Genomic DNA, 22,261 nt, shown 5'->3' with positions numbered 1-22,261 from the left:
GTTGTACACCGTTCTAAAATTTTATTCAAAGGTTAATTTACAAAAGTATAACTAGTCACAAACTTGATCCAAGCCTTCGTGAACACGCCTCATTGCGATCGCGTTTGCCCGGTTCCAGCCGGTCAGGCTTTGTGCAAATAAAATAAGGGCTTAGATCTTTAATAGTCTCAATACAATAGGGCATTTTCCAGAGGCCAGGCGGATACTACCTCGAATTATGTTCTTCCTATTTCACCTGTTTGTGTAGGTTTTCTAAATGAAGCACAATTCTCGAACGAAAGTCATCTTATACGAAATGTCAGATATCTGTATTTTACAATATGTCTATTCTTCCGATATTACAATATCTAGCGTAGCTTTGCTGGCCCCAAACGTGTTCTCTGCAACACAAATATAAGTTCCTTGATCTTCCTTTTTAACATCGCGTATTGAGATAACGGTGTTTTTTATCAAGTAATCATTGTTGAGGGGTGACCCATCAGCCCTACTCCACGTGACAGTCACGGGAAGGGTGGATGACACCGTACACTCGATTGTCACACTTCCACCAAGTCTAATCGTCACGTAGCTTGGCCGTACTTGCACCGAAGGAAGAATGTCATTTCCTAAAAGACAAGACGTTGAAATGCATTACAACAAATAATTTGTGAAAAGATGCAATGGAGAAAATAAGAAGATAACAACTCACTCTGCACAACAACAGACACAGATGCTTTGCCTTCACCCTTTTCTGTCTTCGCAGTACACTCATATACACCAGTATCGTCAATTTTCATTCTTACAAAGTTCAGTTCAAAGTTTCGACTGAGGACTCCTCCAATTGATTGCCGTGTCCACTTCACACTCTCCACTCTATCGTCGGCAGCGACCTCACAGAGAAGGTTAAGAGCTTCGCCTTCCATCACTGATATAACGTTGCCTGGAGGTCTGATGGCAACCTGCGGTAACATTGATCTATCTGGAAGTACAAATGAATAAAATATACAAGTGAATCTCCCTCCAGAAGGACAATTCAGGTTACTTCCTAACAGAAGGAAAAGGAAACATAACGCTAGTCTATGCGAGAATCTCTTATATTCTACGTAAACAATCTAACTTCAATCTGTGAATCTAAGTTCAAAAGCACCATTTTCCCAACGATATCGAAAACGTTTAGTTGTTTGAAGCTAGTTGTTTCACACTTACCTTCATTTACAAAGAGGCTACCAAGCGCAGAGTCCTGGCCATATTTATTTCTTGCGATACACCTGTAGTGCCCACGGTCTCGTACTGTCGTCTTTTTTATTTCAAGATAGTTTCTCCTCACCATCGCTGTCCGTGATAATTCTCCTCCGCGTTTCTGCCACCTTATGTCCATTGGTTCCTCTCCGGACACATCACAACGTAGGATGGCATCTTCCCCCTCAGTCACGGTCACATGCCTCGGTCTAATGTTTGCCTTGGGAGAGCTGTTGGGGCCTGGAGACAACCATAATCAGTATATCACGTGTCATCATGAATATCACCAACAACAAAAGATTCCCTACCTCTAACAAGCAGTTGGACTCTCATCACTGATTCACCACCTGTGTTACTAGCTGTACACATATATTCCCCTTCGTCCCGTCTTGATGCGGCCAAAATCTTAAAAACCCCGGTTCTACTGAAAAACTTTGAAAAACGCGGAAGTCGACGGCCATCCCCGCGCTCCCAACGAAGGGTTGCCGCTGGAAAACCGGCGGATGCCGAGCAGCGAAACTTAACCGTGTCAGCAACATCGACGATCCTTTTTCTTGGAGTAACTGATACTTGCGGCTTTACAACAACTGTAGGTAAGAAGGGTACTACTTAGCAAACCTAACAAATCCGAGTAAGACGAGACAAGTTTTGCTATACAAAAAGCTGTAGAAACTGTAAAGACTTGAAGTTATTTGCCTTGCTGTTGAACAGCAGTCAGCATAACAGAGAAAAACCTAAAGTTCATAGTAAGATCAAAAGGAATCAGTCTCTTCTAGTTCGGAAACCTTCAACTTTGCATTTGCATTGATTATCGACTACAACAGCATTACTCACCTCCAACATGAAGTGAAATAATTGCTCGATCAACATTCAAAGCATTTTTTCCGGTACAAATATACGTTCCTCCATCATTCAGTCTCGCATCAGTGATGATCAACGTCCCGTCTTTCACGTGGCTGCTTGATGGTAAAGACAAGCCGTGCTCTCTGCTCCAAGTTATAGAATATCGTGAGGATGTTTTCGATGTGCAAGAAAATTTAGCTCTTCCCCCGACGGGAATGTAACGTGATTTGGGCGACACATCCACGATGACTGCACTCAGTTGTTGCTCTATGAAAGCAGACGTGAGGATAAAGACGTGAGATTTGCAGACGTGAATATTGCTGTGGTAAGCATCATAAAAATGGGCAACTTGTGTGTAAACACGGAATACAAAAATACAATGACATACTTTTCACAACAAGAAGTGATTTTGCCGTTCTCAGAGCCATATCATTACTTGCAGTACAAACATAAGTGCCCCCGTCACTTATGTTCAGCGTTCTGAAACTAAGCACATTTCCACTGACTCCACTGACGGTAGCTCGCTTTGATAAGGCTTCGCCATCCCGTTTTGACCATATTATTTGTGTGGGACGAGGTGACTGAACGTTACACACAAACTCCGCGTTGTCTCCTTCTTGAACAGTGAGACTTTCAGGAATAATCTTCAGCTTTGGAATCAATTCAACTAAATGCAAGAAATATGGATATAATAACTCTGCCGAGGTGGATTAACAACATAGCACATTTATCACTTCTTATACCTGGGACTTTGAAGCACTTTCCACCTGGAGTTGACGGATTGCCTGTGTAATTCAGTGAACACCTGGATTGAATGACAAATAAATAAATTTTCGTATTGTTAACTGCGCTTTGATTTGCATACACCATTAGGTTGGTCTGTCGCATGAGGGAAGCTAAGGTAATATACCTTTCACATCTTCTTCCGCTGTATCCTTCCAGACAGGCGTCACATGTTGGTAAACCATCTTCATCCAGGAAACATGTTTCACTAAAACTGTGATAAGATAAATAGTCTTTTAACGAAAAGAGCACAACGTATAGATCAACATAAGTTTACGTTTGACGCGTTGAGGTTTATCCAACGAGGATATTTTAAAAAGTGTATATAGAAAGATTCTCTTGATAAAGATTGAAAAGACAGATTGCACAACAAACCGATTTGATGATCCAGGTAATGGACAGGGACATTCTTTACAAACATTTCTGCGTCGATTTTTAGCATTGCCGTAAAATCCCTGAGCACATATCTCACAATGCTTTCCAGCTGTGTTGTCTTTGCAATTCTGAAAGTGAAATAACGTAGTTACATTTGGTTTCAGTTGCTTATCTAGAGCCAACGTAGAATTGTTTTTGCCTCCAGGTCGATTTTGCTTTTGCTTGTGGCTCAAAAATGATTGTGATGTCTAAAAGTACAACATACTTCACAAGTTCCAGTTCTTTGATCACAACGACTCGAGTGGGAATGACATTCACAAGGAGCACATTCTGCTGTCAGTCTTCCGTTTCTGGTGTAGCCAGGGACACAACTCTAGACAAAAATACAACCCTGGATAGGACGTTTGATCATACACATCCTATATGTTATTTTTAGATATTTGAATGAGATTTACAAGTTGCTAAAAAGATTTGTTCACTTGGAATGCATTGTTTTACTGCAAGTAAAACGATATTGATTTTTGATGAAAGCTTGAACAATTTTCAAAATTAATATCAGGGGCCGGTTGTATCAAGCCCGTTTAGCTTTAACGGCGGATAAGTCAAACTTGCTTTCTATTTTGAACTTAACCACCGTTTAAGCTAAATGGGCTTGATACAAACGGTCACAGGGAAGGAAATGACCTACAAATTACCCGTGTGAAGCCGGTTTTGACAAGTACGTATGTATACCTCACAAGATGAGCCTTCAGTGTTACGAGGACAGACGCAAATCTCAGGTTTCATAGCTTTGTTAGTTTGACTTGCTGACGTCAAAATGATGTCTCCAAGTCTGAAAAAGAACGCATGAAGTGTTGGTCATAAGTCTCACGTCATTTTTGCCGTCTCTATATCGTGGAGGTTTCGTAAAAGCCACACCTTGATTCAGATGCTTGCCTTGAATAGCTGACAGGAATTAAAATGGCGTCGATATGAACGAGAACACTCATGAATTCCTCACGAGTCACACGGCTGCTGTCCGGTTTCACCCATCGACTCTTAAAAGGCAATTCGTACAACTGTATGAATATTTCAAAATATACAGATATCTCTTTATTAACCTAAGCTTTCACTTACCTCATGAAGTAAAAGTTCAAAATTTCTTTCCGTATTTGGAAAGAAATGAGTATACTGTTTATAGCGAAGAGTCTGGCCATTACCCTGAGTAGAATTGTGAGAAAAACGTATGAGGCAAAGTTGTTTTTTTTTCGAACATGCATGTAAATGTGGAGCTCGAAAAATACACGATATACCTTCATAATCATGTAGTTCGGGTTTCCATTCACTGAAGAATGGAACGAATAGAAAAAGGATAACATTCCACCATAGTATAGAACCTTAAAAAAACTGTGGTTGTATTTAAAGCGCTTACATTGAAATCATGCTTGTTTTACGTTAGCCTGCATGAGACTCTCTGACAAGCTACCAACAATGGATGTATCACAAAATAGCAACAGCATGCAATGATAAATTATTCCCATACCTTGTTACCCAGAAATATCTTCGGTATTCTCCAATAAACATTGGATTGTTCCAGCCATGTCTTATTAAGGAATCGTATTCGTTTACTCTGCGAATCCACTTCCAAGTCTGACGAATTCCGAGAGAAATCTTCAGTGGTGACAACCAACCCATCGGGTAATGTTAAAGACGGTAAAAATTTGATCTAAAAATGTATCAGACGGTTCAAGTTTTACAGCCAGCATTCTTTGGATTACACTGACATATTTGTGATGAATGAATAAAGAAATACTCACAATTTCTGAACTATTATTCAACACACGACAGGTTGTACTGAATCCCATACAGAAACATGGAGTGCAACCATCTTCGTTCTTTTCTTGTAAATTGTAAAATCCTGCTTTACATCGACTGCATTTCTCGCCTTCAACGTTTTCCTACGAGATAAACACATTTGATAAGGAGTACGATTGTTTTAGTATTTCTATTTTCATTTACAATTTCGCCACGAAGGTTTGGGTGTGGCTACTATGTACAAGATCCATACCAACTTTGAATCCACCTAACACGTAGGCCCGACTAAAGTGGCACCACATAACTTTGGAGAACGGGAGTATGGGAGATAACACATCGTACTTTAAGAAGTATAGACGTTATTATGTAGTCTGGCTGGCTGACTCGTTTAAGTTCATAATAAAGCTTATCACGATGACTGATTTAGTTAGACTGATTCAGCACCATTAAAGCGCATACCTTACAAACACATCTTCTTGTTCTTTCGTCGCATCTTTTCGTTCCTGCGTAGTTACAGCCACACGATGAAACTAAATTGAAACACAGAAATAATCATGCAATAATATTTGTTCGCATTTTTAAAGTCTGCATAATACGGCGTTGTGGTTGTTAAATATTGCGCACCTGGTTTACACACTTCTCCGGGAATTTCCGGATTGCCCGTAAATCCTTCTTTACACCTACAGGGATGGAAAAAGAAATGTACATATAACATATTTCAACGAAGCTTTAGTACTCTCCAAGCTAAGGTTATTCTCATTCAGAGGTACATCGTCTAAAGTAAAATTGTCTTTGAAATGTACTCTGTGAAACGTGTCATGCAACTGTCAGGAGCCTCCCATGTTAGGAAATATAGAATGTATTTTAATACCTATCACAAAGTTTCCCTTCGTGTCCCTTAGGACACTGGTTACATACTGGATCACCCTCATTGTCCACAAAACACGTCGCTTTTGTTCCGGGGCTGAATAAAGTGAAATATGACATATGATAAAGTGTGGAAAAGACAAATTATCTGACGACAAGGGCAACTCAGTCGAACCTGTTCACCGGATCAACACGTGGACATGGGCAGGAATGACATGGTGACCCAGCTTTGGGGTTACCATAGAAACCAGCCGGACATTTCTCACAATTTTCTCCAGTTGTGTTGTGTTGACAGTCCTGGAAACAAGTACACATATCCACAATTAATTAAAAAAAGTCTGGTCAGAAGAAATTTTAACGGTGAATCACGTACCTGACAAACACCAGTTTGCGGATGACAGTTGGATGAATGGCCATGACAGTTGCACTTCACGCAACGACCAAGAATAGAGGAATCTCTGAACGTGTAACCATCGGCGCAGCTCTGAAAAACGCACGATCATCCTCATAATGAACATTGAACGTAAACAACTGATGTTTAATACATGATATTTGATTGGTTCGACAACAACTTGCATTATAATTAACTAGACCAATTAAATTTCGCGTTTCATGTCCCGCATTTCGAGTTGACATTTATCAAAAGGTCATAACATTTCGTATGCTTTCTAAGAGGTGAATAAACTATCAAATTTATATTCTCTATTCTTCATATTGAGGTCTATATTGCTTACCTCACAAGAGTAGCCTGTGTATGCTTTGGGACAAGAACATCTTTCAATTCCAGGTATTTCCACTCCCCCTGCGTTCTCATAACGGGCGTCCATTTTGACCTCGTGCAATCTAAAAGAAAAACATGTAAGCATGAGAGTCAACTTCCCAAACACTAGATTCCTACGATACGACATTTACTGGAATAAATAACGGAGCGATCTACAGAAAAGTTTCGTCTGTAGCAAAACGCATCGAATGGTCTTCCAAAGAGAACAATCTCTTGTTTTGGGAATCCTAAAAGAGGTGCACAATCCTTCCTGGACCGTTAAAGGGTTGAAACAGAATAAGAATCTCACCTAGTTTCGACCATGTCAGTGTATGGCGTGGCCAGGATCAAAAGCTTATGAATTCGTCCCAAAAACACGACAAACACTGCTTTGGAAACGCGACTGTTGCTGGAAAATCTCCACAATTTCTAAACAGAATTGCGGGAAAAGTGAAGAATAAAGAATTTTTTTAACCAAAACCGACGTGCTTCACCCACCTCAAGTAGAGGAATTTTATATGTAACCTTTTTACCATTCTCATACTCAATACCCCTTAACTGTCGTCCAACATAGACAATGCCAAATCCCTTTCCCTGAAGATAAATTGATCGGAGAATTAGTTGAACATTGTTTTTTAGATCCCAAATGGACGTATTGGTATACAGTACTTAGTTCTTAACGACGGCTTTTGTGGACGAAGTAAGGCGAATATCTTTTGGATTTACTAATCAATATTGAGATATAATTTATAACAGGCTACTGAACACTCACTAAGAGAATGACATCATATAAATAGTTGAAGGGTTTTGTTGTTCCATTCCATGAGTAAGTTACAGTGTACTCCAGGTAACCGCCATAGGAAGCAACCTAATAAGAAATACACATATATTTCATCATGCTAAAAATAGTTTTATTACTTTTCCATGCATTTCTTTTCATTCGGATGAAAGACGTCAACGAAAATGATTTGTGTAGGTTCAAACTGCAAGAAGTCGTGTGTACATCGCGAATTCTACACATTTTCACCAATGTATAACCAAAAGTTTCAAATTATATCGAAAATACCAACCTTGCTTCCAGCAAACTTTAATGGAAGATGCCAAAACAGAGACCTTCTGATTTTTACACCAGAGAAAAAACTTTGTAAATATAACTGGTCGTCTGTTTTGCGTACTGAGTGAGGAAAAATATGTGTGGAATGAACAGTATCAATCTTGAAGTCATCTTCCAAGAATGATGTTTGAATCTATACGAAAAATTATATGCGTCGAATGATATTCTATGATTTTTTTCTTTTTAATTTGAATTTATTTAACTTGCCGTAAACTTTGAGCCAATTAGATTCGTACAACTTCTGCTTTTTCTGCTGCAGTAACATGATTCACAGCCTGACGGATTTGAAGTCTGAAGATTGAATCGTCCTTCTTGGCATTTATCGCAAACTGAACCAATCACATTTCTCTGATAAAAAATTTAAATAACAATAAATATAAATTCGGCTGTCATAATATAGCACGTATGGCCCAAACGTCACCTTAAATGTACTAAAAATATTGCCAAAACAATCTCCATACCTTACAAGTGCACTGGATTTCCCCATCTGTAGTCGTACTCTGGGAAACACTACCGGCCGCATTACATTGTGAAAAATTGCCTGCAATGAAAATAAAATTTTAAACTGGTTGATCAAAACGTCCAAACCCCACATACGTAAATGGAACACGTATGGAAAGAATGAACATTTAACTTACCGACTTTGTAACAAGTTTTACCCAAAATTCTTGGGTCACCTTCATAACCTTGCGCACAGCTAAATATCAGGAGTTCAAAGGTAAAACACCACCTCAAAAACAGAAACATCATCAGTTTCGTAGTAACTTACATTTCACAATTTCGGCCAGCGTATCCTTGCTTGCATGAAGTGCAGGTAGATTTACCATCAGTGTCCAAATAACACGACTCACTAAACCTGTAATCGAATAAAACATGTTCTCTGAATATGAAGAACGTGAAAAAGTTGATTGAGAAATAATGAATCATTATTCAGTTGTTTCGATATATCGATAGGAGAACATTTAGACCTTGGTTAGAAAATCAAGTGACCTCGAGAATACTGATCATGACATAAAAACTCACAGGTTTGTCTCGACGGTTAACGGACAGTCGCATTTTTTGCAATCACGTGATGTCCCTTTGGTGGCGTTCCCATAGTAACCCAAAGCACACAATTCGCAGTTGAAACCGTCAGTGCTGTGTGCACAATTCTAAAAAATAAATATTATAGAACCCATCAAACATGACGAGGACTCTCCGTAATAATTGTGTTACTACAGAGAAAGTGCACTAAAAACTATCAAAATTTCTAAATGTCCACTAGAGAGTGATGATTCAAAACACAAACCAGGCTTAAACCAGGCTTAAACAAGGTTCAAACAAGGTTCAAACAAGATTCAAACAAGGTTCAAACAAGGTTCAAACAAGGTTCAAACAAGGTTACTGAGAAAGGACACAGCATAATAGAATGCAATTCATTCTGACCTCGCATTTCCCAGTCTCAGGATGACAAGTGCTGGAGTGATTATTGCAAGAACATTTCACGCACGTTTGACTACCCTGTTCTCGGAAATATCCAGTTAAACATTTCTAAAAATTAAAAGCCATAATATCGCAAATGAATGAACAGTTTCACTGATTCAGATCCACAACTGCATTGGAGAAATTGAGAAATTTGATAAAGAATTTCATCAAGTTTCGAGGAAAGGGAACATTAGAGGGAGGTTCGATGGGATAAAGAAATGAAATAGTATGCATACTTCACAGGAAAAGCCACCATACCCAATCGGGCATGCGCAATGTTCCACCAAAGTGATTTTATTTCCTCCAGATTCTTCCTCGACTGCGGTGTCCAGGGAAGCTCTGAGAAGCCTGCATGAAACGATAATAGCTAAAAGTTCAATTTCATGAAAAGTTGAAAAATAAAGCTGTTAGCTGACAGAAATGGTTTGACTTATCCAGATACTCCTTCAGTGAATTACCTTGAAACGATATCCCCAGCAGAAGATGCCTTTATGAATATAAATTTAATGTCAGAAAGAACTCGAAGCAACGTTGATCGATTAGCCGTTCGACGTCTTTGTATTTCCTTCCAATTTTTCTAAACAGAAACAACTACAGTTAGAAATAGTTTAAGTGCTTCAGATGAGTTGAAAAACGGCTCACGAAACGCACAAACCTCCGTTACGCTTATGCCAAAAACATCATCATCCACGTAATCCAGATTGATTGAGGCCAAGTGAGTGCCATCATTTCCCTATTACAAAAAGGTCATCCATGAGCTGAATTACTGTAATTTTGACCGTAGTTTATATTACTAGTTAACACGAAAATATACATTCATCGATGGAGGTGCATCATGCCTCTCTAACGTTGCCCTCGGCACGATCCCAATTGTACCAAATAAAGATATATATACACTGTGCTATACGACAAAGCTTGCTCACCACAATGAAAACGCCATGTCCTTCAGTGAGATTCAAATCCTGGGAGGCTGATCCCGGGCTGTCGCTACTTGCTGGCCTACTAGGAACATCATTTTTGGTACGTGGAACCCCACTTTTGCCAAGCCATGATTTCTTGTTCGGTGTTTCCCGAACATAATTCCAAACAGCAGGGTCGGAGCTCGCAGTTTGAACAAGGTTTCGTCTTGATCTTCTCGCTCCATTTTGTATGTTGTTAGAATCAAACGTAAACTCGAACTTTCCTCCATAACTTGTCAGCTGCGGCAAATAAAATGTAGTAAAACGTCAAATAAATATCTGCAAGCTTTAAACCTTTGACAGTATCCGAGGAAGACCAGGAGATACTTGAAAACACGAAATGTTACTTTAATTTGTCCACAAAACAATGGCAATGGTTACGTGTTAAGCAAAGCCATGTGTTGTTACCTTGTTTCCGGAGTATATTGTCGGCAGTTTCCAGTATAAAAGAGGAGTATTTGACGTTTGATACACGTTAACAGACGTGCCATATGCATCAACAAGTGTCGGTTCATCGTCTCTTGTGCAGCTGTAGCAATCCCAGTAAGAAGTCAACTGAAAAACAGAATTATCTGTCGGTCAAACTTGCCGAGTTACTAGAGTAAGATACAGTTGATTCACGGTTATTCCTGCTCTGTTCCGGGATTTCTTGGTGTAAAATGCTCTTGACAAAATGATTCATTCCAATTCATCACCATTTAAGGTATCTACAATCTTCTATTTCATCCCAATCCTTTTCGATAGTTTTGACACCCAGCTAAGCTACAAAGCATCACCACCCGTCTTGACCTTCAATTTGATACCACTAAATACTATTTACCTTCGATCTGTAGAGTTGCGCGCTTCTACAGTTTGACGTGTGTCCATGACAGAAACATCTGAGGCATTGGTCATTTTGCTGTGCCATGGAGTTAAAGAACGGGGGACGACATACATTACCTAAAGCTATAAAATATCAGGTTTTAATGAGGAAGAAGAAAAGTGAAGAAGCGGGATCTTAGAAACAAAGTTTTGGTAATGTTCCCCACAGGAAATAAGGCATTCGGGTACCCACTGAACAAACCACTGATATATCGGTATTTCAAATACAGTTTGCAAACTTACCTCGAACTTTAATGGTGCAACTTGGAGCAATTGTCTTCCTTATGCGATTGTCACTGATTTTACAAATATAATCCCCAGAGTCCTCCGGCCTCACGTTATGTATGGTCAGTTTCCCGTAGCCTGAGACCGAAGTTACTGACACTTTTTCTTGAAGCGAAGAAACTTTTGCACCTTCGTGATACCAGCTGATTTTGGGGTGTGGTACACCGCTGGCTACACACCTGCAGATTGCTGTCTCCCCCGCAGCGACAATCAGAAATGACCGTGGAGCTGTTATTAACTTGGGAGAGACTAAAAATACAAAGATTTTACACTACTATAGCCAGATAACTCCCGCAGTTATCACCACTTTAATAACACAACGTTTCTTTATGCGAGTAGAGCTTATGTTACGGTGTTCTGTGCATATCACTCCTCACTTACCACATCCTTGTTCATCGGAATCATCATCACAATCCAGTTGTCCATCACATCTATATCGTGCTTCAACGCAATCACTGATACCAAGCACACGTGACTTGTTACACGTAAACTCGTTGGCATGGCAATCCAATGAAATAACCTGTCCTAAAAGAAATAAAATATATAGAGAATATATTGTCCTTACCAACGTGAAAATGGATTTTTCCATTTTCCCTCTCTTGTGAGGTAAATAGACCTTTCGATAACCGTTAAAGCAATCTCACCACAATCAATTTCATCACTTCCATCAGGACAGTTTATTTCTCCATCGCATCTCCATAATTTATCAATACATCCCCCATCACCACATTTCATCTCGTTCGAAAGACAGACACCTTTGCCTAAAGGACAAATTAAAACAGTACCATGTTTAGCTTATTCCTCATTTAGTCTTCAAGCTAAATCTAGCTGGGACCATGATCTAAAAGAACTAGTGATATTAATTCTCAGATTCTTACCAGATAACTGAACAAACGAGACATCATTTGAAGCAAGAGGAACTCCAGCGATATTCCCGGAAGTAATTGCAGGTTGCATTACGCCTGCTAAATATCTGGTGTCACTGTTACCAATACTTTGTAAGGAATAGTCCACCATGATTGAATCTTCGTCCAGTGGCCTGAAGATATGCAGGAAATTTTCGTCTTAGGACAGTAGAATGGTGTAGAAATAACGAATGAATGGAACAGTACCTATATCCAATTGTTTGAACTCGTTGTTCTCCAGATATTTCGCTGAACATCTCAATAATCTGACAGGAAGCAAATCAAATCATGATAAATAACAATGATACTTGCTACGCCGTTACCTGTTGCTTGGAGTCAAGCTGTTTAGTACCACGATATCCATATCTAGAAATGATTATCGCTGATGTCTTACCTTCGCCTTCACTGCGTTAGCGATTTGTTCAGTCGCATCTCTCGAGGTATTTGTTGAAAGCAAAATCATTCTTATCAGGAATTCATCTTAAAAGAAAACCAATTTTCGTAAGAAATACTAAGTCAATGAATGAAGTTTCCTTCGTTTGATTAGTTTCAATCTTGCTCACAACAAGACGGAGATTTTGGAGCAGGTTATTCATAACGTGTTTAAGGGAAGGGAGAATGATGAATCGAAAAATCAACCAAAGCATCAATAGTTACGGGCTATTTACATGAGCCCGGTTACCCGAGATTCGACGAAGCGTGAGATGATTTTGAGGTATTGAAATGAACAGATAACATGATCCTGGCAGTCGTATAATCACCACAATAATAGCATGTGCTTGTTTGGTGTCATAAAGACTTATTTCAATACCTCAAAGTCCTCTCACGCTTCGTTGAATCTCGGGTAACTGGGCTCATGTAAACAGCCCCCAATACTCACTTTCCCCTCTCGGAGCGCACAACTCCTGACACCAGCAATCCTTGCGAATACCCTCGAGTACCTCTTCACCCAGCACGCAATCATAAACATACAGATCATCCAGATACCCTTCCGCTGACGTCATACCGAACCGTAACGATGACGTAAACCTCCAACGGACCATTCCCTTGCGAACATCGACCTCACTACTCAACTCTGAGTCGACATAGAGCTTTGCTTTATGAGTAAAGGGGTCGTATAGAGCAACAATATGGGTCCATTGACGAGCTCGAAGTAATTTCGTATGACGTACTAAGAACGCAACCGCTTCTCGTCGAGTGATGAACTTCCATGTTAAAATGCCTCTTTTCATAAACAGCTCCACAACGGCTCCTTAAAAGCAAACGTATACGGTTCATGTAGACTATAATTTACAGTGGACTTTTAGTTCAATACGATTTACCTTTGTAATATCCTCTGAATAAAGACGTTGTGCTTCGAGGGTTGATAATTCGCATCCAAAATGCCACAAGAATCGTATCAGTTTCTGAGGTTTTTGTTTTCTTGAACTTTCTTAGGTAAATATAACCATTCCTAAACCTGCCTGCTTTACCACATTTTCCATGCCTCGTTGTTGCAATATTGCCGTAAATGACACCGTTGTTATCATAGCCAGAATCATCGAATATATCTCGTTCGGTCGAGCTTTCAAAAGCGTAGTGAACTCTTGGGTGACAAAAGACTAAGAAAAAGGACAATGGAAATGATCAGTGATGCAAACAATTTGCATCGTGGCCTGTCAACAAAAGAAGCATGACAAAACTTCTCCAACGAGGCCACTGATGTGCTAAATTTATTTGAAACTATAATTATTCCATAAAGCCTGCTTCTCGCTTTTGCACAACATAAGACCGAATCAAATATAAATAGAAAAGAAACTTTTATTTTGAAATCTATTTTGTCTGGTGGAAGGCTTCTTGGCTTATGTCGTAAGTGAAAACCAGGCTTCACTCGGCTCATATTGAACATTTGAATATTGTCACTAACAACCTAACTGAAATATCTGAATAGTGATTTGTCAATACCTCCCTGCGGTCTGAAGGAAGCCATTCTTCTGTCCACATCGTAATTGATGAATCTTCCAGGATCTTTGATTTTTTTCTCAACTATTTCAGTAATTTCGCTCATGTTACCATTTCCTGTACTGTCAAACGTCATTACCACAACCACTGCACTCCATCGACCACGCCTTCGGATAATTTAGACACGAGTTATTCATGCAAGGACCACCCAGGAAAAACTTAACTATGAACCCAAATTTATAGCCCACATACCTAAACGATTCGACCTTGACAGTTTGTTTCCCTTTGACGGAACTAAACAACTTGGCCATCTAAAATAGAAAGAACATATATGAGTAAGTGAGAGAATACTACAGAGCATCGAGTCACCAGAAACTTGTAAAAAACGGAAGACCAGCGAAGTTATAATTAAGAGATTGACTCGTCAAGAGAAAGCATAAACGTGGTAAGGAAACTAAGTAATAGTTGAGAAAGAGACAGGAAAATGAAACGAGAAAAAAAAACATCTGCACGGGGGGTGGCATTGTTACCAGATATGTCTGTCTATAGATTGTATTACATATCCTAACGGAAAGACGTGCTCTCTTAATTCCATCCCACCTGGATTGACGACTAGACTGAACTTTTAAATACTTCGCATATTACAGATTATGTCTCACCTCTCTCTCACAAAGTGCTGTCAGCCGTCTGGTGAGATTATTTTCACGATATGATAACTCTCGTATGAAGGAGAGAGTCCTTATTTTTATGATAATCATTCCTTTCAATAAAATATCTTGAAAATAAAAAGATAAGAATAAAAAACCGGTACGTGGGTATCGAATTTAACAGTGACTGAAAATCAGTGTGAGAAGACTAAAAAACTCAATTATATTCATGGCAAAGACGGAGCAACGAACCAGATCATTTCATCATAAAGGTTCAGACAAAAAACGCGTAAAAATGGCTGCTCTTCTCTAAGCTAAGTGTCTCAAGCGTTATTTAACCCATTTGACCTTCCAGATAATTTCACGAATAACCCCATACTGGTTTAGCTAATCGCTGTTAAACCAAGACAGCCCCAGGTAAATGGCGTTGCTATTCACGAGCATTCTTCTCATTGACTACCCGATTACGCACAGTTCGCCACATGGTCATTGCAAGCGCCATTTTATATATTAATAGTTATATAACTATACGTACGTCGTAGCGTTTGAAGTGAACCATGCAGACACATTGATATATTTCTTTATATGTTTTAAGCGTGTTATCAATTTATCAAGATAAAATTAAAATTATAAATCATTCCTCCCGGAGGTCTAGAAAGCATATCCAACTGGCACGCGTTAAAACAATAAACAAAAAAGGAAACCCTGCTTAAAATGAACAATTCTATCAATTCTAGGATATGGATGAGGGTATACTTCTGCAGGTGCAAATATGTTTCTTCTATAATCAGCTGACGTAGGATAAACAAGAAGTACACATTAAACTTGACGATCGAACTTTGCTATAAGAGGTTTTCCTCTAATTTAGTAGACATTGTTTATCATGTATTCCCACGGTCCTCACGGCAGATTTCAATTAGATTTAGAATTAGCTTCAGATTTTTTCTTTTAAAGCGTTTGGCTTTTGTCACTTTCCTTCGGCAGGGACGCAAACGGCGCATTGATTTCACATGAGCGCAAGCCGGTCAGGTGTGCCAAGCATTGTCCTACACCCCAGGAATGGGTCACAACCCTTAGAAAAGCGACAAAAATTTCGATTAATCAGGTTCAATCTTGTGTCTAAAATTTCGCCTTCTTACATAGTTCCCACACAGATATTGGAATTTTGCCACTGCAATCACTCACCAGGTAGGATGAATGTATTCACATTTTCCAAATCATAATTAATTTGCATCAAATGCTACGAGCGATTTAAAGGGGTTTAGGTAAATTCTTAATTAGGTCAATGCTTTTTCATCTGTTACTGGTTACAGGCTCATCACTGCAGTAATTCATACGGATGTAAATGAACTGACGCACTATCGAATTAACCAACTGCCGAGCAAAAATATCAACAAACCAGCCATCTAGCCAAAGCTCATTTATTAGCAAAAGTATCACGTACTGACTAAGGAACAAACAAGCTAATCAGCAAATAGCTGAGAGCCACTAATTAACTAATTGAATACAAATGGTATCTGATACACGAACTAGGTAACTATGAAATAGTGCAAATGTCTCATTCAATACTATCAACTATCGTCTTCACTGTATTTTTAGTTATGGCGCCCTCTCAGTTATTAATAAACGTTTAAATTTACCAAAAATTTTAACTTTATTATGGTTTAACATAGCCAATCATCGTTAAATACACTAGTTTCAATCTCTTTGTGGTAATTCATAGTAATCAATCATAAATATGTAATCAAAAAAATCTGTGTCTATTTTTATTCAACATACCAGGAAAATTCTCTCTGCGTCTTGGAACATATGTGGACTCCCCTGTTGAAACGATTTCCCCGTCATTCCTGTTTCCTGCAACCTGGAAGTAAAAGAGTTTTATAATTATTATCATCCATCGAGGAAAATATACAACGAATTATTTTCGCCTCAGATGAGCACAATGGGTAACCAAGAATGTTAAAAGTCATTTAAACTATAGGAGGGGTCGGTCTAGATGCAGTGCACAGCTGATCAGTGAAGTGACGAATGGAAAAATGAGGTAGCATTAGACAAACAGCTGATGCAGCTTCCTATTATTGAAAGAAAAACCTTGCCTAGACTTTGGTTTATTCCAGCATTCTTGCCAGTAAAACACATTAGCAAAACCTGGTTAGTAGGAATATTTTCATTTATTTCTAAAACGGTTGAGATCTTAAAACTTTTCATCGATACAGTAAACTTAGTTCCTGACAGGCCCATTCAGACTTGCGTTACAATTGCAATTTCATCACGATCATTAAAATCCATCACCAAATTAAAAACGATGAAGCCAGTCACCACCCGCTAACTTAATCAGCGTTCCACTTCTCGTTGTATTGAAAGAACTTGGGTCAAATAGGTCTCATTAATAGGACAATTTTTTTATGAATTTTGCGTCATTCAAAATACCTTTGATCGAAATGATTTCTTGAAACGAATGAAAAATACATGGCCGGAATTCGCCACAATAATAACTTATTCAGCGAAAGTCGAAATTGAGGTAACGTATTTAAGAAGATTTACACAAATCCTATTGATTTCACAAATAGTGCATCATGTGACGAGTGATCGGCCTGTGAATGCATGCAAAGTGATATTCGCTCTCAAATGAACATGGGCAGCAATATAAGCCCTTCTTTCGCTAATCCATAATCATATAGTTGATCGCTTAATTTCCGTAGCAGAGACACGCAACTATAAAGCGGACAGATGATCTAGAAGCTTCAGGATCATGAAGCGGCAAATCTTGTCTTAAAACAGAACTAAAACTGTTTATACAATATGAGCTGTTTACACAAGTGATTACGTGCCGTGACATGTGTGTGGTATAAATGGTAATTATTTCTAATACATGCTAATAGACTTTTGGTTACGGCAAGGTTTTGGTTAGTTTCCACCCGTGTTTTCACAGAAATCACCCCTGGAGAGCAGACGAAACACTTTAGCACTTGCGAAGCATTTAATATAAGTTAATATTGCTAATATTGCTAATCGACGTCTGGACCTTTAAAAGGACATAGCTTTTAGAAATACTGAACTATCAACTGTAGTACTTGAAATTTAGCTTTAGTACCCACACCCCTCTTGCATGTTGTACGACCTGGCCCTATACCTACCCCCCTCTTGCATGCATGCATGCCCTATACCCATGCACGTCTAACCACCTATGATAATACTGATGTATCGAAACTAGGGATCATCGTTCGGCAACCTGTGCTAAATAAACAGCTATGAAATTGATCTTACTGATGGAGATTAGATATCTGTTATAAATGAAAATAATTTCGTCTCCCTCAAGATATTTATACAAGCAAAGTCTGCAAAGAAGAGAGCACTTAGTAAACATCTTACACAAAACCCACATCTGTCAAACACCTGCTACATGTACAATAAACATAAAAACAACCTCTGTGGGCATGAAAGTGAAGGTACAAAGTCGATGTGAATAAATTCCTTTTGGTCCATTCTGACGTCTTCATGCATGCCCATGGTACTCAAAGCGATGACAACACAATTGTTATGAAATGTAGCGCGTTAATTATTCAACTTAAAATAATTGGTTTAGTCAAAAAGAAGTGATGATATATGTTTTCACGTAGAACCAAATTTGTCCTCATTACACCTTACCCTAAAATTACCTTTTAATGAATTTTCGAAACAGGATTTACACTTCCTAAAACCTAAACCCTGGTTCTCATTGAACACCGACATATAGCCTACAGTTTTTTCCAATGATCACCGACAATTGTCTTGGCAGACTTTCGGCGTTGGTGACCATGCCCTATACTGAAGGTCGACTTCTAGAACTAGTTCCCACAAATATTGTTTATATATATATTGTTTTATTCACGGTGGGTATATATCAGGTATATATGCATGTCTAGCCAAGCACTCAAATAACGTTAAAGCTAACAGCCTTAAGTTTAGTGCAAGAGTTCACGATAGGATCTTATATTGCGCTTCAATAAACCTCACGCAAAATATCATTTCCTTTGCAACATACTTCAAAGCAGTTTTTCATGTCCACGCAACACAATTATTGTCGGCCGTGATTGACGTTTTAATAGATTGTCTCTAGGGCTACCTTTGCGAATTATTGCTACTCTGTTACAAGTGCACGCACATTACGCCTGTCATTAATCTGCATTAGCATGGTTTTTGAAAGACGCTTGCGTCTAATTTCATTCCATGTTTTTAGAAGCAGAATTTATGTACAAGTATTGGTTAATTAATAATCTCGCGTCTCTCATAATGAAATATTGACTTTGGCACGATTATTTTGTCGCCAGACAATTGACTTTACATTGGCTAGACAATAAGTTGATGCTTATTGGATATTCCAGAAAGGACTGATACAGGCCGATATGTATACACAACAGTCTATGTACATACGTGCAAACTACGGGCCTGCGTGCAAACTTTATAGCAGGAACCTACGCATCGTAACCGATTCCAGCCAGCGTGTTGTGTAAATAAACATCGGCCCGTTGCCGCCTGAGAAACAGGTCTACCAAGATTTACAGTACCTATTCAAACATTTCAACCATCAGTCACTCACTACGAGATAAGGAATTCAATTTGCGCACAGTTTTATAATCGTCAAAATAGACCAACAGAGCGTTTTGAAGCATTTATACACCGCAGCATTAAATGCGTCAATATATACATATGCTGCGCATTTTCTACACGATAAAATGTGAACTGCTAAAAACTGCGCAAACCTGTAGGCTATGTACAATGCCATTACGACTTGACGAGTACATTAACATTCCACGCGTTATCACTTTTGAAACAATACGTAAATCAAAATATTTTATTATGTATACTTGTCGCCAACAATATTTCTCCGACAAAAGCATAAAATTCTGCGTTCTACGTTCTCGATGTGAACGCGATTTTACCCGAATATCATTTCACGATGTTCCAATTATAGCTTCAGTCACATTTCGTCGCCATTAAGCTTCTACATCTAAATTTACATTTGTCAAAATATTAAATATAAATAAGCTACAGTGTACCTCGCTTTTGGCACTCAATGTACATATGACGAGCAGCATACAAATCGCCTTTGTATACGATACGGACATTCTTTCAAACTCCCACTAGTCCTGGAAAGGATGGATTATCTTCGCCCGGTGGTATAGTTGGTTTCGACTGTTATATACTGAAGTACTTGTCAAGTTATGATGTATTTCTCAAAGCTGCGCATCTGAGCTATGCCAGTAATTTGTGGCAAGCAGCCGTCTGTGTGACATTACCGTGGTGACATACACCGTCACATACTGAGCACTTTGGCTAATAATAGGAAGCGGATATTAAGCCGTGGGGCTTTTCAGAAGCGAGTCAAGCAACGTTTCCGAGGCTATAATATTATTTGTTTAAAGCTTTTAGCCAACTATTGTTGCACTCTTGGGCACGGATATATCACGCAAGCGCGCGTTTTGAATTACTACAAATTATGCAAATTAATTTTGGCAAAATTGTTGTTTTGTACCCGCCACGACCCGTATTTATACACTTATCAGATCCATTTGCTGATTTGCATGTAGCTTTTCGGGTTGGGCGAAGACAAAAGAAAGGAAAGTGAAATGAACTTTATTCAAATGTTTTTTTTTAGGCGAGGGAATGTGTAATTTATATGTATGCATCAGTCTCGAAAAGACCGGCCTCTCATCTTACGAAACAGAAGAACAATGCTATGAGTCGATCATTGTTAACAATTCTGTGTTTTTTTGAGGTGTTTTTTACACAAATGGTGAATTAGGGCCTAACCTATGCAAGGTTAAGTACTCTAGCAGACCACAATACGACGTTAATCGTTTCCGCGACAATAGTTTAGGACTTATAAGTTAGGCCTTGCAAGTAAACCCTTTTAAATGGGCGTTTATTTCCCAGTAATTGAGCATCATCTTTCTTGTAAAGCAATGCATATTGAGGACAATTCAGGTTATAATTATCTTGTTATTGGTCAAACATGCTTTCATTGGCAATTTGGCATTGAACCAGTAATAATGGCATTCCATGCGTCACTCTTTTGACATCACTTCGAGAAAGGTGAGTTGAGAAACAGAATTGGACGCGTCAGAAAATCAGCTATGACGGAACACACTTTAAAGGATCGAAAATGAAATGGTTTTTAATGTTCATTTAATGGAAGGTCACTCAAGTTCTGATCTATTACATCAATACTCTTGTTAACGTCTGTCGTCAACATTCCTACCAAAAATTGCATATTTTTCTACTTTGGTAAATAATGTAAGGATTATTTTAGATGGACCTGAATCACGCGAGAATATTGTATTTTTAAATATGACGTTTTACTAGAATTCGTCCGGGTAAAAATTGCAGACATATTTATCTCTTAAACGAATTTGCACGAAAAACTGATTATCGTTAAATATATAATCATCAGGGGCCAGTTGTATCAAGCCCGTTTAGCTTAAACGCTGGATAAGTCAAAATTAAATAACACTCTTACAACTCTGTTGAATGAGTCAACTTTAATATTATGCACTGAATATGTAGTTGTAGACAGTATCTTTGTATTAAACTTAAAAACATTTAGTTTGCTTGTTGAATAAAACGATAGAGTTGCTTTCTATTTTGAATTTATCCACCGTTTAAGCTAAACGGGCTTGATACAACCGGCCCCAGCTGTATAAGGTCATTATATATAAACGGCTCAACCATCTACGACATTCCTACGTGAGGGTTTGCCCAAATCATGAGACTGTTTTGTAAATAGGGTTTACCAGTTTGTAATGAACCATTTTAAAAAACCCGCAAAGTATGTTAAAATTGAAAAACCACATACCATCGTCTCTGAACGATTTCCGCCTTTCCATTGCCAAACAGGACAGCTTGTAATAAGGTCGACAACGCCTACCATTTTTTTGTTTAAAAAATGATAAAGTAAAAAGTTAGAAAACTGGAGTGGATAAACTTATGATTCGTTTTCTAAATCATGCATGCGGTTGAATTCTGAGGTATACACGCTGAGACTACGCTGGCCTATTACTGGAGGTTTTATATCCGAGTTAAACTTTAAAATTCTACTTTATCTGGTCAATCGAGCGATGTCAACGTGCCGGCAAATAAGGAAATGAAATATACACAGCAACAATGTGAGCAACCGCATTTTTCAGAAAATTAACGGTCACTTTTGATCTCTCCAACCGCGTTATCTTCCACGGATAATTCATTTCCTTATTGTTGTGCATGCAAACAATGGCCGGAGATTAATTCAAGAAATTGACTATTTCTGGTTACAATTAATTTAGTTGATTTAAAAAACATTGAAGAAATACCTGTATGAATAGCAAGGAATCTAGCGAGCATCCAACATCCTTGTCCTTCCTGCTTTACTACGCATGCTCCGCTAATGAATTTAAAGTTTATGACCAACAATTAATTAATATTCCAAA

At 38.6% G+C, this 22,261-nt stretch overlaps 1 protein-coding gene across 2 annotated transcripts; it reads right to left on the bottom strand.

Annotated features, from left to right (window-relative positions):
* Positions 1-12: 12 nt before the first annotated feature.
* Positions 13-22,207, bottom strand: LOC114518170 (basement membrane-specific heparan sulfate proteoglycan core protein-like). Of its 2 annotated transcripts, XM_028538114.1 has the most exons (52): positions 22,145-22,207; positions 21,652-21,719; positions 16,596-16,677; positions 14,829-14,944; positions 14,422-14,480; positions 14,173-14,336; positions 13,551-13,829; positions 13,109-13,480; positions 12,623-12,708; positions 12,436-12,494; positions 12,202-12,362; positions 11,968-12,084; positions 11,705-11,848; positions 11,282-11,572; positions 10,998-11,122; positions 10,586-10,732; positions 10,142-10,417; positions 9,874-9,951; positions 9,677-9,795; positions 9,455-9,566; positions 9,180-9,284; positions 8,778-8,905; positions 8,524-8,610; positions 8,393-8,451; positions 8,216-8,295; positions 7,962-8,102; positions 7,711-7,887; positions 7,413-7,508; positions 7,139-7,234; positions 6,951-7,069; positions 6,615-6,723; positions 6,254-6,364; positions 6,056-6,177; positions 5,885-5,977; positions 5,638-5,693; positions 5,473-5,543; positions 5,016-5,156; positions 4,742-4,924; positions 4,512-4,595; positions 4,336-4,419; positions 4,138-4,256; positions 3,952-4,051; positions 3,485-3,592; positions 3,220-3,347; positions 2,972-3,058; positions 2,805-2,866; positions 2,450-2,728; positions 2,053-2,328; positions 1,527-1,805; positions 1,186-1,458; positions 689-958; positions 13-605 (listed from the first exon to the last, which is right to left on the bottom strand). In XM_028538114.1, the coding sequence occupies exons 1-52, from the start codon at positions 22,173-22,175 to the stop codon at positions 325-327; spliced, it is 7,290 nt and encodes a 2,429-aa protein (XP_028393915.1). In that variant the 5' UTR covers positions 22,176-22,207; the 3' UTR covers positions 13-324. The 2 variants fall into 2 exon arrangements, with proteins under 2 accessions (XP_028393915.1, XP_028393916.1); XM_028538115.1 differs by lacking the exons at positions 21,652-21,719; positions 22,145-22,207 and adding an exon at positions 19,856-20,102.
* Positions 22,208-22,261: the final 54 nt, after the last annotated feature.

The sequence above is a fragment of the Dendronephthya gigantea genome, unplaced genomic scaffold (genome assembly GCF_004324835.1).
Source record: "Dendronephthya gigantea isolate DGI-Jeju-01 unplaced genomic scaffold, DenGig_1.0 000010F, whole genome shotgun sequence".
Classification (NCBI taxonomy): Eukaryota; Metazoa; Cnidaria; class Anthozoa; order Malacalcyonacea; family Nephtheidae; genus Dendronephthya; species Dendronephthya gigantea.
Note: the sequence above shows the minus strand (reverse complement) of the source record. Positions and strands in the feature narration are given on the sequence as shown.

Coding starts and splice junctions, on each gene's coding strand:
- LOC114518170 (XM_028538114.1), bottom strand. CDS start 22,175: ATGCTCGCTAGATTCCTTGCTATTCATACAG. Junction 6,724..6,950: donor ACTGACATGGTCGAAACTAG/GTGAGATTCTTA, acceptor TTTTTCTTTTAG/ATTGCACGAGGTCAAAATGG. Junction 4,420..4,511: donor CGAACTACATGATTATGAAG/GTATATCGTGTA, acceptor AATTCTACTCAG/GGTAATGGCCAGACTCTTCG.